Genomic DNA, 15,470 nt, shown 5'->3' with positions numbered 1-15,470 from the left:
TTAAAGGAAATTTATAGTGACCTAAACAACTTTAGCTTAATGAAGCAGTTTTAGTGTATAAATCATGCTTCTCAAGTTTCACTTCTCAATTCTCTGCCATTTAGGAGTTAAATCACTTTGTTTCTGTTAATGCAGCCCTTGTCACACCTCCCCTGGCTCTGATTGACACAGCTTGAATGAAAAAAACTGGTTTCACTTTTAATCAGATGTAATTTACCTTAAACAATTGTATCTCTTTCTCTGTAAATTGAACTTTAATCACATACAAGAGGCTCTTGCAGGGTCTAGCAAGCTATTAGAGACACTATAGTCACCAGTACAACTACAGCTTATTGAATTTGTTCTGGTGAGTAGAATCATTACCTTCAGGCTTTTTGCTGTAAACACTGTCTTTTCAGAGAAAATGCAATGTTTACATTACAGCCTAGTGATAACTTCACTGGCCACTCCTCAGATAGCTGTTAGAGATCCTTCCTGGGTCATGGCTGCCTAAAATGCATCCAAACATTCAGTATCTCCTCCCTCTGCATGCAGACACTGAACTTCCCTCATAGAGATTCATTGATTCAATTCATCTCTATTAGGAGATGCTGATTGGCCAGGGCTGTGTTTGAATCATGCTGGCTCTGCTCCTGATCTGCCTCCTTGTCAGTCTCAGCCAATCCTTTGGGGAAGCACTGTGATTGGATCAGGCTACCACTTCTGCTGATGTCAGCAGACTGCTTTTTTGTTGTTGTTGTTGAGGCAAACGGCATGCAGATCTACAGCTTCAGGCTTGAATACAGTAAGATGTTGCTATATTTGTGGAGGCATGAGGGGCCCATGGGGGCTAGATGGTGGTGTTAACACTATAGGGTCAGGAATACATGTTTGTGTTCCTGACCCAATAGTGATACTTTAACATGGCAGGTGATAAGAAAATCTAAATTAAACAGAACTTGAAATAAAGGAAGGATAAACTGTAGATGACTCTTTACAGGAAGTGTTTAGGAAGGCTATGCAAGTCACATGCAGGGAGGTGTGACTAGGGTTCATAAACAAAGTGCTCTAACTCCTAAATGGCAGAGGATTGAGCAGTGAGAACGCATGGGGCATGATCTATACACCAAAACTGCTTCATGACTGTAGTGTCCCTTTAAGGTTTGTCTTCCGAATATGGCTGTCAGTACTGGGAACCACTCTTCAATATCTTTATGATTCCTGCGGTGATATAGATCTTGGTTCTAGAAACTGTTTTTGATGGCAGATAAAGGTCAACATAATCCATTGTTTAGCCTGTAAAATCAGTATGCAAATTTTCATAATGCGTACTGAGTAAATGTATCAGATTACAGTCTGGCACATTTGTCATGGAAAAAGGATTACAGTCTGTCACAGCTTTGTGATACCAGCAGAGGAGCTAACATGGGGACATTTGCATAAGCTTGCTATCCTGCTTATGAGCTCTGGTGCGCGTGATTCAGTTTTCGTATCACTTCTCACAATAATGATTCCGTTCTGTTGAGCTAACATATAAATCACATGGGCTTTAAAAAAAAAAAAAACATGTTCTTTCCTAAAAGTGGAAAGCTATATACATTTTTGCATCACTGGCTCATTTTTTTGCTTAAGGATAAATGTCTTGTATAGAAAAACACATGCTATTTCATACCTCTACTGGGGCCAGCAATTTTGCAATTCTTAATGTTTTTTGGCACTGTTTTAAAGTTTTGTTTTGTACTTGCAATGCGGATAGAACAAGCATTTTATGAGATGCATTTTCTTTGGAAATGCTCCAGGTCTTAAATATGCCGCGAGTCCTTAAGCAGTTAAATAAGGTTGGCATACTTTATCTCTGTATGAGCTGCTTTTCAAATTTCTGTAAAACTTCCCTTTTAAATTACTGTGTTGCAAAAAACAGGTTCGCATTTAAAATATATAATCTACCGCCAAGGTGAAACTTGTATTTTGTCTTCCAGGGGATTTGACATTGGGAACCATTTCTGTGAATGGATGTATGACTACACCTATGAGAAATTTCCCTTCTTCAAGGCCAGCTTTTCAAACTACCCTACAAGAAAGCAGCAGGTAACTGAACATATACCATAACCTCTTTGGAATATAGAACTTTTCCCCATGCAATAAGCATTTGTAGCCTTTATCGGTTTGTGGTTTAAATGTGGATCCATTGTGTTGGCTACCTTGTGCTTGTTGCTGGGCTTGAGGTGTATTTGTCTTATAGAATTTGCTTGACACACAGTCACTGCCTCAGTGTTTCTTACACTTAAAGAAAAACTTTGAGGACAACGTACAGTGGTACTGCCATTTTACCACTTTGCAGGTTTTGGTTTTTGAAAGTAATCCTTTTTTTTTTTTTTTTTTTTTTTTTTTATCCTGCTTCTCGTTGTTTTTCACATTTTTTTGTTATAATACAAAAATTAAAGAATTTGAATAAATGAGTGTGATCCTTGTCCATGGGTGTAGATTATTCGAATTTCCATTGCCGGTTACAAGCTAATTTACCCACTGTCCACTAGTCAAAATAATCTCAGGAGAGCACATCAGGCATTGTACAGAGAACAAACTGGAGGCTGTCAGATTTTTCTCCCTGTTACAATCACTAGTTGTGCTACTCAAAAAAACATCACCCCCTTTGTCATATATCCACACTTCACAAAACCTCTTCATGTGTTTAAGGTATGCAGGATAGCTTGGCCATAAGAGATGTTTAAAGGAACACTATGGCACTGGGAATAAAAGACAATATTCCTAACAATATAGTGCCTCTTTTCCTAGTTAAGTAAAGTGCACTATATTAGGAATGTGGTCTTTATTCCCCACCATTTGCCATAAAATTGTCACTGCTCACCTCTGCCACCTGCAACATCTTTGAGGAAGCATGGCCTCATCATTGATGGTCCGTTCCAGGACAGGGCTACTGCACCCAAACTACTTAATTGAACTGGTCTAGGTGACTAGTGTTTCTTTAAACAGTTAAAACATAACATACATAATTTCCAATTAGTTGGGTAATAGTTGCTTGATCCAAGGAGATATCTGATTGCCATTTTGGGGTCAAGAAGGAATTTATTTTCCTAGTTTGTTGCAAAATTGAAAGCACTTTCTTTGAATCAACAAAAAAACATATATGAGAAAGGCTGAACTTGAGTGACGCAAGTCTCTTTTCAGCTATGTAATTACCATGTAAACACAAACAAACAAAGAAGGCATGCATGCCAATTAGTTGTGCATACTCTTCAGCTTTGCCGAGTTATGTAGCATAAAATGTCTTTGTAATAGTGGATGTTGAATGCTTTTATGCAAGGCATTGAAGTCTAATAATCCCCTTTATCTACTTGCATTAAACCGTTTACATGTAAGCTGCGTATTTGCAAACTGCAGGTTGATATTTACATCATGTTTTTCAGATTCACTTCATCTCCAGCTACATGACAGAGTGTCAGCCAGGGTATGAAAACCTCAGTAATGAAGAGAGGATCAAAATAGAGAATGAAATGCTCACTGAAGTGAACAGGTAAATACATTTTGTACCAGACAGAATACACTTTTTTTTTTTTTTAGAAATAATTTCTCATATATATATATATATATATATATATATATATATATATATATATATACATGAAAAAAATACCAGCACTCCTGGGGTTTTCAAATACAATCTTCTTTATTCAGAGAAACCACATCAACATTTCAGCTCCTGTCAGGAGCTTTCATCAGGACACCTTTTTTAGAAATAATTTCATACGTATATATACATATGTACGCAAGAAAAAGTATGTGAACATACTTTTTTTCCACCTGCACTGTGAATGTTTACATGGTGTGTTCAATAAAAACATGGCAACATTTCATTCTTTGTGTGTTATTAGTTTAAGCAGACTGTGACTGTCTATTGTTGTGACTTAGATGATGATCAGATCACATTTTTATGACCAATTTGTGCAGAAATCCATATCATTCCAAAGGGTTCACATATTTTTTCTTGCAGCTGTGTGTATGTATATAATGTGTGTGTGTGTGTGTGTGTGTGTGTGTATATATGTGTATATATACACACACACACACACAGTTTGTGTTTGAATGTTAGACACATACACTGACACAGGCACACATACAGATTCTCAAACATTGACACAGTATGTGTGTGTGTGTGTGTATGTATATATATATATATATATATATATATATATATATATATATATATATATATATATATATATATATATATATATATATATGTGTGTGTGTGTGTATATAATTTTATCACACAATTTGTATTGAATCTAAAATATTTAAGTATTTTGGAACGCTATAGAGTTCCTATCTCAAGTGAAAGAAACCCTAGTGTATTGAATAAACATGTTTATATCTACAGTACTGGTGTGAAGGGGCATATCTAGAGTGTAAGTTCCAATGGGAATAGGGACCTTAACTCATCCTGCATTTGTTTGTCAAATATTGCAAGTAGCTCTATTGTATCCTTTTCTTTTTAATTGTACCCATGGACAGCACTGTGGAATGTGTTGGTGCTTTCTAAAGTAGATTATTTATTACCAAGGGTCATGTTATTTGCAGATTAACCAATTTATATAATTAATTGTTCTTCAGAGAGCATACTGATTAGTAAGAAATCAGATGTTGCAAAAAAAAATGACATAACTTTGCTACAAATTTGAAGGTCTTATTCAATAACTACTTTAATTAAATATGTATGGAAAAGGAGTCTTTAAGGCATGCACCAATATACATTTTTTTTTTTTTTTTTATAGGTTCGCTCTTGCATCCCATTTTTTCTGGGGTCTTTGGTCCATTGTTCAAGCTAAAATATCTTCTATTGAGTTTGGCTATATGGTGAGTACTTGTATCCGTGTGAAAATTCAAGTAACTGAGAACAACCTTTCAGATACTTTCAGGTGGAAACAAAAAAAACTTAGATGTGTCCGTAGTTGTGGTACACAATTCTATCATATACTTCTCTGATGAAACCAATGTGCAGAGGCTGTGGGATGGTTACAGCTTGGACTTGTAAGCACATATGGCTCTGTTAGTTACCGACAGCTTACTTAAAGCTTCCATCTTTTATGATTCAAAAAAGCTAATTTTGTCAGCTGTGAGTTTTGATGTAGGAACAAATACCTGTGGATGAGTGGGTAAGCATCTTGTGTAGGCAACACTGGATTTAATGTATTAACTGAACATTGCAGGCATTAAAAAAACCAAACATGTATATTCAAATTGGGCAACTACACATGTATGTGCATATTTGTACTTGTATTGTGTATGCATCTGTAAAAAATGCATGCAGTGTTAAATAAAAATGTTAAAAATGATTAGGGTAAATGGATGGTTAATGTTAGAAAGGAGTTAATGTCACATTACATAGAGGGTTTGGAGGATTTAAAGCGTGAGATGGCTTACAGTTGTGGTATAAGGGGTGTTTAGAAGGAATGGGTTTAGTGGTAGAGTGGTAAACTTACTAATAGATTACATGGGGTGTTTAATTTTTAGGCAGAACTAAACCAAGGATTAAGTTAACGTGGGTTGTTTAGGCTTTGAGTAAGCACTTGCAGACATTTGGGACTAAGGAAAGAGTTTTGTGAGGGTTAAAGTAAAGGGACACTATAGTCACCAGAACAACTGCAGCTTATTGAATTTGTTCTGGTGAGTAGAATCATTACCTTCAGGCTTTTTGCTGTAAACACTGTCTTTTCACAGAAAATGCAGTTTTTACATTACAGCCTATTGATAACTTCACTGGCCACTCCTCAGATAGCTGTTAGAGATCCTTCCTGGGTCATGGCTGCCTAAAATGCATCCAAACATTCAGTATAGCCTCCCTCTGCATGCAGACACGGAACTTTCCTTATAGAGATTCATTGATTCAATTAATCTATATGATGAGATGCTGATTGGCCAGGGCTGTGTTTGAATCATGCTGACTCTGCCCCTGATCTGCCTCTTTGTCAGTCTCAACCAATCCTATGGGGAAGCATTGTGATTGGATCAGGCTTCCACTTCTGCTGATGTCAGCAGGCAGTGGGCAGGTCTAAGGGAAACAGTGACAAAGCCAGCAGCTTGAGGCTTGAATAAAAGTAAGATTTTACTATTTTTAGGGAGGCATATGGGGCTCAGGGTGGTTTTAACCCTATAGGGTCAGGAATACATGTTTGTGTTCCTGACCCTATAGTGCTCCTTTAAGACTTGGTGGGGATAGGGGATTTGAGGGTACAGGCAGTGATGTAAAGAGTTATTTGCAAAGTACTCACCCTCATATGATTTGATAGTAGAACTGCAGGAACTGTTATACAGTGTGCATCACTTGGTGCTTTCCTTCCTCCTTCTGCATGGCATTTCCTGTGTGAGAGGCTGTTAGTGGGCAGATGGGAAAGAGTTCCTCTTTATGATTATTAATACATATGTTTTGCTCATTCCTTTTCATTAGGAGTATGCCACTGCAAGATTTGATGCCTATTTCCAGCAGAAGAGGCGATTAGGACTGTGATCCTCTAACTTTTACGTGGGGAAACAATTGGACAATCATGCGTCATTTCAGATTTTCCATATTTACCCCGGAGGAATTTCAATAGAGAACTGTGAAAATGATGTTCACTGTGTTTACTACTTAGGAAGGACACATTGTAAGTGAAGTACTTTGGTTTTAGGAAGGTTGAAGGTTTCTTTTCATTTGTACACTTTACTCTGAAAGTTGTGAAAACAAAATGTAAGTGTTATTGCAAACATTTGCCAATTTTGTGAATGTACATATTGTATAATTGTTTAATATGTTGTAATATTTCACCCTGTTTGATGTGATTATACCGCCTCTTAATTCTTACATTATAAGGTGGTTGTAACGCTGCAAGTCCCTCAAAATTCAGTGTCTTCACCCACATTCCTGCATTCAATTCTACATGTCATTGGTAGACGGTCGCCTGTTGCAGTGAACAAGAGCTGGGCAATTTCAGTGCATTGATAATACTAATGAACCAATAAGGCCAAATCTGGCTAGTCTTGGATGGGGCGATCACTTGATCAATCATTTTGATCTACGTGTATTCTATAATGGAATAGCATTTCTCTCTAGCGCCTCTTCAGAACTGTAGTTGGTCATGCCAGTCAGAGACCCATGGTCTCTGGCCTCAGATTAAGCTTTCTTTCCAGTTTGTCATTGCCCTCCATTTGGGTAGGAGACACTAAAGCTGAAAAGTGGTGGATTCTGGGACAGGTTTCATCCAGTCCCTCAGTACGTCTACTAATAATGTTACTTGAAGATTGGTGAAGCACAGTTTGCAATGTATTCCAACATCTACTGACAACTCTTCTACATAGACTATATTTTGTGATATTAAGTGAATCAGTTTAGATCTTGACTATATGTACAATTCAGTGTAATAGCCAGATTTAACGTGTTACGCTTGACTGACTAATGCATTAGTTAAATGCATTTTTTTTTTTTTTAATCTTATAAAATGTTATCCATTTCTAAACACATTTCAGACCACGTACAATGATGGTTTGGGGCTCTTCCATGCCTGACTCTGTATAATTTACCATTGAAAGGTGCACATGCGTGACTAATTAGAACAGAAAAATGTTTACCCTTGCAAATTTACCAAGGTCTCTGCTGTACTACAGCAATGCCTAGCCAATGTAAACATTATATACTAGGCCTCAATTAATGCTCATGCAACAATCCAGTACTGAGCATCATGGGAAACCGTCCACAACATCCGCAGTGCCAAAAGCTAATTATCACATCTGCAGGCAGGTTGCTAAACCAGAGCTATACAAAATGTAGCTGTGATTCTTTCTGGCCAGCCATAATACTAGCTGTGTTTATAGTTTACAGCTGGAGCTTTCTCCTAAGATATTTTTAGTGTATATAGCACACTATATAAAATCTTCTGTTATGAGCGTAGAGCACAGTCATTATAAACTACAGCCATACATGTTTTACATTTAAAAAATAACCTTTATTATGGCCATTTAACATTTTCTGTAGACACTTTTTTCTTGTAAATAAGTCCTCTTTATATTGTGATATATGCTTCATGCATTTATTTTCTTTAGTTTCTTTTTGAATCAGGTCCTCGCTCACTGTGAAGTTCAGATTGTAAAGAGGAAGGTAGGGAGACATGCTTAAAGCTAAAATACTAAAGTAGTTTACAACTAGCGATATGTTGATATACTATGTTGTCCAGGTCTGCTAAACCTCTCACACGAAACACTTACAAGCAAGAGGGATGATCACTTGCTCTCCATCTTCTCTAGAACATCTTGCAGGATTAATGATATGTGGGAGGTAAAATAAACTCCTCTGAGTTTTATGTGCCTAGTTACAAGGGAGCTGGATACAGACTCCTATTCCAAAATTCTACTTTTTTTTGTGAATAGCAAGACTGTAATACTAATTAATTCACCTGAGAATGTAGGGGAGACCAGCTGAGCCCTCATATGCTATTTGTAAAAATAATTCTAGACACGTACATTAGCCACACTTGTAAAATGTATAAATGTAATGGTTTGCCATTGACTGTCACTGCCAAGTCATAACACTTGGACAGTATAACATATTGGACCATATCTTGTCATGTGTAATATATTCACACTCGACCACAGACATTCCTGGAAGATTAGATGGGAGGGTCGAATTTGGAGATGCAGCTAGTGCCAGGAAAAGTGGTTTCACATGTGTTAGTATATGGATCATCATGTAGTTTCAGTATTATAGAATTAAATTAGTATTCAGACATCACTAATCAAAAACAATGTGAAGGTATTTTGTAATTTTGTTTTTTGTTTGGGGTGGGTGTCAGGATCCAGAGATTAAATATTTTCTTACCGGGTGATTAACTGACGTAAATGTATGTACTTGAAATGTTTATGAAATGCAAGATTATTCCTTTTTACATACAGTTTACTTATATTTTACTATATATTTGAACTCTGAGTTCAGTTATAATCTATAATCATAGGTAGCACTTGCATAATCTGTGGCAGACATATGCCTGATGCCTTTTGGTAACCAAATCATGGTTAATGAACCACTTAGTAAATGTTAAATGAGGGAAAAAACATTAAATCTATGTAGACCTGCAGATAAATTTATGCAATTCTGGTGCAATACATTCACACATGCATAGAAGTACATGCAAAGAACAGCTAAAACCCTAAAGCTATGTTAAAACTGACATGATGGCACAGCATACAAACTTTTAAACTGTTCCTTGTACAAGCCAAAATGTTGGAAATGTATAGATACAAATTAATTAGTCCTCTTAGTGACAAAGGGTTGAGCGAAATTACTTTGTATTGGAAATCTTGGCAAGTCATCTGTCTGAACAGGTTAAGATTGAACAACATGCTTATATGCTGTTAGGGGAGGAAGCTTATGCAGGTTCATCAGTAAGCATCTTACTGTACAGGTCAAGAAGTGTATATTAACTTTTCTTAATGGGGGGGAAAAAATAATTTTGCTTAAAGCCTAAATATTTTTTTTTTATTTTTCTGAAACTGTACAATATTTTACTCTAATGGAGGAAATACTTTTGTTATATTAGGATTCATTAACCTAGGCATCTCAAATTTCAGCCCCCCCAACATATTGCTGAATTACAGCTCCCATGATTCTTTGGCCATTTATTTCATTCATGGAATTCTAGGAGTTGTAGACCATCAACATGTGGGTTACCAGAGTTTAAAATCCCTTCATTAATCCCTTTCATAATGAAGTAATTATTTTGGGGTAAGTCAAATTGACAAGTGCTTTCATTTATTAACTTCAAATAATAACACTATGTAAGACTAGATGCACATATGTGTAGATCTTCTTTTACAGATGTTATGTATGAATATATATTTTTTTTTTTTAACGCTCTTGGTTGATATATCATGTAATGTAAAACCAAACATGGCACCTTTTTTTCCTTTACATGAAATGTAAACTTGTATTTTTATATTAAAAGTAATAAACACAATGTTTGGTGTTTTTTTTTTTTTTCTTTCTTTCTTTCTTTCTTTTTTTTTTTTTTTACTTCTACAAGCATGTGGTAATATCCATTACAATATACCTACTTTCCAATAGCTCTCAAAATATATATCAAGTGTTTAGTGAATTAGCACAAATCACATACCGATGATCCAAAATGTAGGTCTTATTATTCATTATTGGCATTTATATAGCGCCAACATATTCCGTAGCGCTTTACAATATTAGAGGGGGAGATTTAACAAATGAGGCAATTACAAAAAAATTACAAGAACAATAGGGTGAAGAGGGCCCTATTCAAACGAGCTTACAGTCTAGAGGAGGTGTGGTATAAAACACAGTAGGACATGAGGTAGCAATCAAACAAGGTGGAGTGAAGCAGAGCTGGAGGAGAGTATAGTGCTGCCCTTTTGGAGAGAGCAAGGGGCAGGTATGTAAGGTAGAGCTTACTCTGGGAGGCCATAACCTTTCCTGAAGAGATGGGTTTAAAGGCATTTCTTAAACTATTAAAGACTACGGGAGAGTCTGATGGTGGTCGGCAAGCTATTCCAAAAGAAAGGAGCCACCCGCAAGAAGTCCTGCAAGCGTGAGTTGGTCATACGGGTGCGAGCAGCGGACAGAAGGTCGTCATGGGCAGAGTGGAGAGACCGAGAAGAGGCATACCTTTGAGTCAGTGAAGATATAAGAGGGGCTAGAATTGTTCAGTGCTTTATAGATATGGATTAGTACTTTGATTTGACTCCTATAGCATACAGGAAGCCAATGTAAGGACGGACAGAGGAGTGAGGTGTGAGAGGAGTGACTGGAGAGGTTGTGATAGACTGTAACAGCATTATGGCTTCATGAAAGGCTTATTAGGAGACTGTTACAATAATCCATGCGAGAAATTACTAGAGCATGAACAAGCTCCTTAGCTTGTGTAAGAAAGGGATGGATGCAGGCAATGTTTTTAAGGTGGAATCGACAGGATTTGGTAACAGACTAGATGTGAGGCTGAAAGGTGAGGCCATAATTAAAAAAGATGCCAAGTCAGCGCACTTGCAAGGATGGGCTGATGTCGGTACCACTAACTTGAAAGGAGAGTGAAAGAGGAGGATCAGTATTAGGAGGACAATAAGCTGCGTTGTAGAGAGAGATTACGTTTCAGAAAGCAGGAGGACATTCAATCAGAGATGGAAGAAAGGCAAGCAGGGACACATTGCAGGATGGCAGGAAAGAGCAGAGGAGAGGAGAGATATATCTGTGTGTCATCAGCGTACAGGTGTTAATTGAATTCAAATGAGGTAATAAGTTTGCCAAGAGAGACGGTATAAAGAGAGAATAGTAGGGGACCAAGAGCGAAGCCTTGGGGTACTCCAACTGAGACAGGACAAAGTGAGGAGGTATCATTAGAAAAGAAGACACTGAATAAGCGTTGGGGGAGATAGGAGGAAAACCACAAGAAGACCGTGTCACAGAGACCGAGTGATTGAAGAGTTTGATTGAACATGGTCAAAAGTGTCAAAGGCAGCAGAGAGGTCAAGAATAATTAATATGAATTAGTGGCCTTTGGATTTAACTGCGATTAGGTGGTTAGTAACTTTAATGGGCAGTATCAGAGTGGAGGGAGCGGAAGCCAGACTAAAGAGGGTCAAGGAGAAAGTTTGAATTCAGGAAGCAAGCCAGATGGGTAAAGACAAGTCTTTCCAGAAGCTTTGAGGAAAAAGGGAGCAGGGATATGGGACGATAGATAGGGCAGGACAGGTCAAGAGATTTTTGTTTTTTTGGATAGGTTATAAAAGTTATTTTTTGTCTCTCTTGTAATAAATTGCCTCTAAATTGCCAGCACAAGTCAAACACAGCCGTGGCCCATCAGCATTTCCTTGAAGAGATGAATTAAATCAATGTATCTCTATGAGGAAAGTTCAGTGTTTGCATGCAGAGGGTGGAGACACTGAATGGCTGTACTGCACAGTGTCACCGGAATCCCCATAGGAAAGCATTAAGTAATGCTTTACTATGGGGATATCCTAATGCGAGCGCGGCTGGAGGAGCATTATTAACCCCTTCTGCACCACGGGGGTGGGCCTTGACAAAGGGGGAAACTATAGTGCCAGGAAAACAAGCTTGTTTTCCTGGCACTATAGAAACAAGCTTGTTTTCCTGGCACTATAGTTTCCCTTTAAGATGAAATTCGCTTTATTAGATTTTTTTTTTGCGTGGCTACTTTATACATATTTACCATATTGTGTTCTCGGTCTTCCATGCACACCATTTCAGAAATTGACTTGGCATTTTGTTAGTTTTAAATACCGTATATACTTGTGTATAAGCCGGCTTTTTCTTTTTTATGCTGAAAAAGCTCCCCTCAACTTTTACTCGAGTGAGCCCTTCTAATGCTGCAGCCGCCTGAGCGCTCTATAGAGAGCAGCACTGCCTCTCTCCTCACCTCCCCTTCCCTGTAGTGTGGGAACTGTCTAAGTTTGACTTTAACGTGGTCGCATTAACTTGTAGCTCCGAGCTCCACACGGCGAAATCAACGGATAATTTATATTACTCCACATCCAATTGACAGTGGGGACCCCCCTAGACGATCCAAGCCACATGGGATGCAAAAACCAAGAAAACTGTACCAGATAAGCCTACCTCGGGCTGACGATCGGCGACATGTGGAGCTAAGCACGCGGTGCTAGCAGGCCCAATATGGTGGCTATTCATGGGGGCTGCTCAGATTTTCTAGAGACGCAGAGGAATAATACTTGCCCATTCCTGCTCCAGCGCTGCTGGCTCGACAAAGTAAGGCAGGCTCAGACTCCTCGCCGGTCTTAAAGACGCTACTGGGAGACCTTCAAAAGAACATCCTAATGGATGTAACAGCAATCCGAGGTGACCTACAGGGCCTGTCACGCCGAATTAGCACGCAAGAGGGAACATCCCGAGGAAGCACTCAGGAAATCGCCAAACTCCAACATGACCTGCAACAGCAGCATCGGATGCATGATTGCTGCGTGGCCGAGAAACAACCTAAAGGTTAGAGCGGCCCCAGAGGAAATCCCAGAGGCCGAAATGCCGCTCGTAATAAGATGCCTGTTAACGGCTTTACTACCACCCAGGCAGGCCAAAGCTATTAACCACGAAGACTTCTTTAGGGTCCCCAACATTTTTCACTGATTTTTCAAGCGGTATTTTAGCATGGCATAGGTTAATCCGACCACTCACCTCCCTGCTACCATTGCAAAAGAATTGCTACCACTGGTGGCTCTCCCGAACGCTCATCGTCCAACATGAGACTGGCTCAAACCAGATCCAAGACCTCCAGGACACAGCAGCTCTTATGCGGGCTCTGGGCCTACCACAGGACTCACTCACCCAGGAGGGGTCACACACTACAACCCGTCCAAACTGCACTTGGGATCCGGCAAGAATCGCCATGTTTATCCCGCAAGGCTCAACACCAGACCCCTAGGCAGTGGTCACCACTTTAGCAGAGACTACTGTCAACAATTACTGTTATCCAATTTGTTCCAATTTAGTTAAGCTGTTTAAACCCAGTTTGGTACCCCTAAAATGCACACTTGAACCACTCCAGAGCTACATGTTGCAAAAGCTGCCTTCATGATGACCACCAGGTCTAAATACTCACCTGCCCTACTGTCCCCATAGAGAAGGGTCCTAACAGTTGGTCTACGGACTGACTATAGGGGTAGTAATTAAAATACTCATAGGGGCCCCTATGGAGTACGCACCCATTACACGCAATATACCCAAGGCTTAGCACTCCGAACATACTTCCCTTTAATTTCAATTTAGATTCTGTAATACATTTCAAGTCAAATTACGTAAATGGCACTATTCTCTAAATGAAGGTGATCGCCCCCCCATTAACGGTAACCCCAGATGTCACCAAGCCACGCTAGAAGGGTGAACTTTAGACATTTGTCTTGAGCCTCAGACCCCGTGTGGCTACTGCCCACTTACTCCCTGGCACTCTTATGCCTCAGGATACAATCCTTAATGACACTCATTGTCAGGAACACTCCCTATATAGAGACACACATAAAAATCCCTTAAGGATAGCTCAAGAGATCACCCAAAGACGGGCATAGGCGGATAAAGGCCAAAACCGAACAGAGTATACTATAATTGGAGCTAAGGCCTCACCATCATTACAAGGTCAACTGACTGCCCAAGTCTACTCACATAAATACTCGACAGCAAAGCGCTGTCCATTCCTCACACATTTTACTCAGACAGGGAAGGTCAATCGCTGAACTTCAATAGCCACTATAGCACATAGCCTGACGTGTATTACAATACTGTCTGATTCCCCCTCTATTTCCTAAAAATGTGCAAAGTTATTAATGCCTATAAATGTCTTTCTATGTTAATTGTGCGACTAGCAACAGCAGCTGTGGCATTGCGAGCCAATATGTACCGTATTTCCTCTGCAACAAAAATAAAGAATTTAAAAACAAATAACATAAAGGGGACTGTCACTTCCTCGAATTGTTGATATTGTGTTTTACCTATTTGTGATGTGGGGAAATTAAAAAGACACTCAAGGTACAAAATCATCTTCATCTAAACAAAGTTGTTATGGTGCCTGGAGACTGCTGAAGCCACTCTTACCTCAAGGAGTTAAAATGTTCTTGAACAGTTTAACCCCTAAGTTTCTTCCACTGCTGAACCCCTGGCCGCATCTCGCTTCTGAATTGTTACTTACAGGAAGCGGGCAGGGGCGTTGCTGATTGGGTGAGAGCAACCCAATCTTTGCTACACACTATGTCATTATAAATAGACCTACTATCATATTTAGAGGACATGCCTAAAATTGCAACTCTTCTTAAATAGCATCATCAATAGTGATGTACCGAACTGTCCGCCGGCGAACAGTTCCCGGCGAACTTAGCGTGTTCGCCGCGGCGGGCGGACACATGCGCAGTTCGATCCGCCCCCTATTCGTCATCATTGGGCAAACTTTGACCCTGTGCCTCTCGGTCAGCAGACACATTCCAGCCAATCAGCAGCACTCCCTCCCTTCCACACCCTCCAACCTCCCTCCCAGCATCCATTTTCGATTCATTCGGAAGATGCATGCTTAGTGAGAGGAGGGAAAGTTTAGCTGCTGCTGATTAGATAGGGAAATTGATAGCTAGGCTAGGGTATTCAGTGTCCACTACAATCCTGAAGGACTCATCTGATCTCTGCTGTAAGGACAGCACCCCAAAAAGCCCTTTTTAGGGCTATAACATCAGGTTTTAACAGGTTTAATATCTGTTTTAACAATTGGTTAAGCTTTAGATTTAAAATAAATAAATTTTTTCACTGTAATAGAAGAGCAGTTGCCTGCCTGCCAGCTTCTGTGTCAGGTTGGATGCCTTGCCCATTTGCACAGTCAGTGCCACCACTCATATCTGTTTTAACAATTGGTTAAGCTTTAGATTTTAAATAAATCATTTTTTTCACTGTAATAGAAGAGCAGTTGCCTGCCTGCCAGCTT

The 15,470-nt window shown here is 39.2% G+C and overlaps 1 protein-coding gene across 1 annotated transcript in view; it reads left to right on the top strand.

The window, feature by feature from the left end:
• Nucleotides 1–8,476, top strand: part of CHKA (choline kinase alpha) — a 44,353-nt gene extending 35,877 nt beyond the window's left edge. Inside the window, exons 9-12 of the mRNA XM_063437859.1 lie at nucleotides 1,959–2,067; nucleotides 3,408–3,514; nucleotides 4,773–4,854; nucleotides 6,446–8,476. Coding sequence (XP_063293929.1) covers nucleotides 1,959–2,067; nucleotides 3,408–3,514; nucleotides 4,773–4,854; nucleotides 6,446–6,505 — 358 coding nt within the window. The 3' untranslated portion in view covers nucleotides 6,506–8,476. The remainder of the gene's footprint in view (nucleotides 1–1,958; nucleotides 2,068–3,407; nucleotides 3,515–4,772; nucleotides 4,855–6,445) is intronic.
• The last annotated feature ends 6,994 nt before the right edge of the window (nucleotides 8,477–15,470 follow it).

This window comes from Pelobates fuscus, chromosome 12 (assembly GCF_036172605.1).
Source record: "Pelobates fuscus isolate aPelFus1 chromosome 12, aPelFus1.pri, whole genome shotgun sequence".
In the NCBI taxonomy this organism is placed as follows: domain Eukaryota; kingdom Metazoa; phylum Chordata; class Amphibia; order Anura; family Pelobatidae; genus Pelobates; species Pelobates fuscus.
The sequence above is the reverse complement of the archived record's forward strand: the minus strand, read 5'-3'. Positions and strand labels throughout refer to the sequence as shown.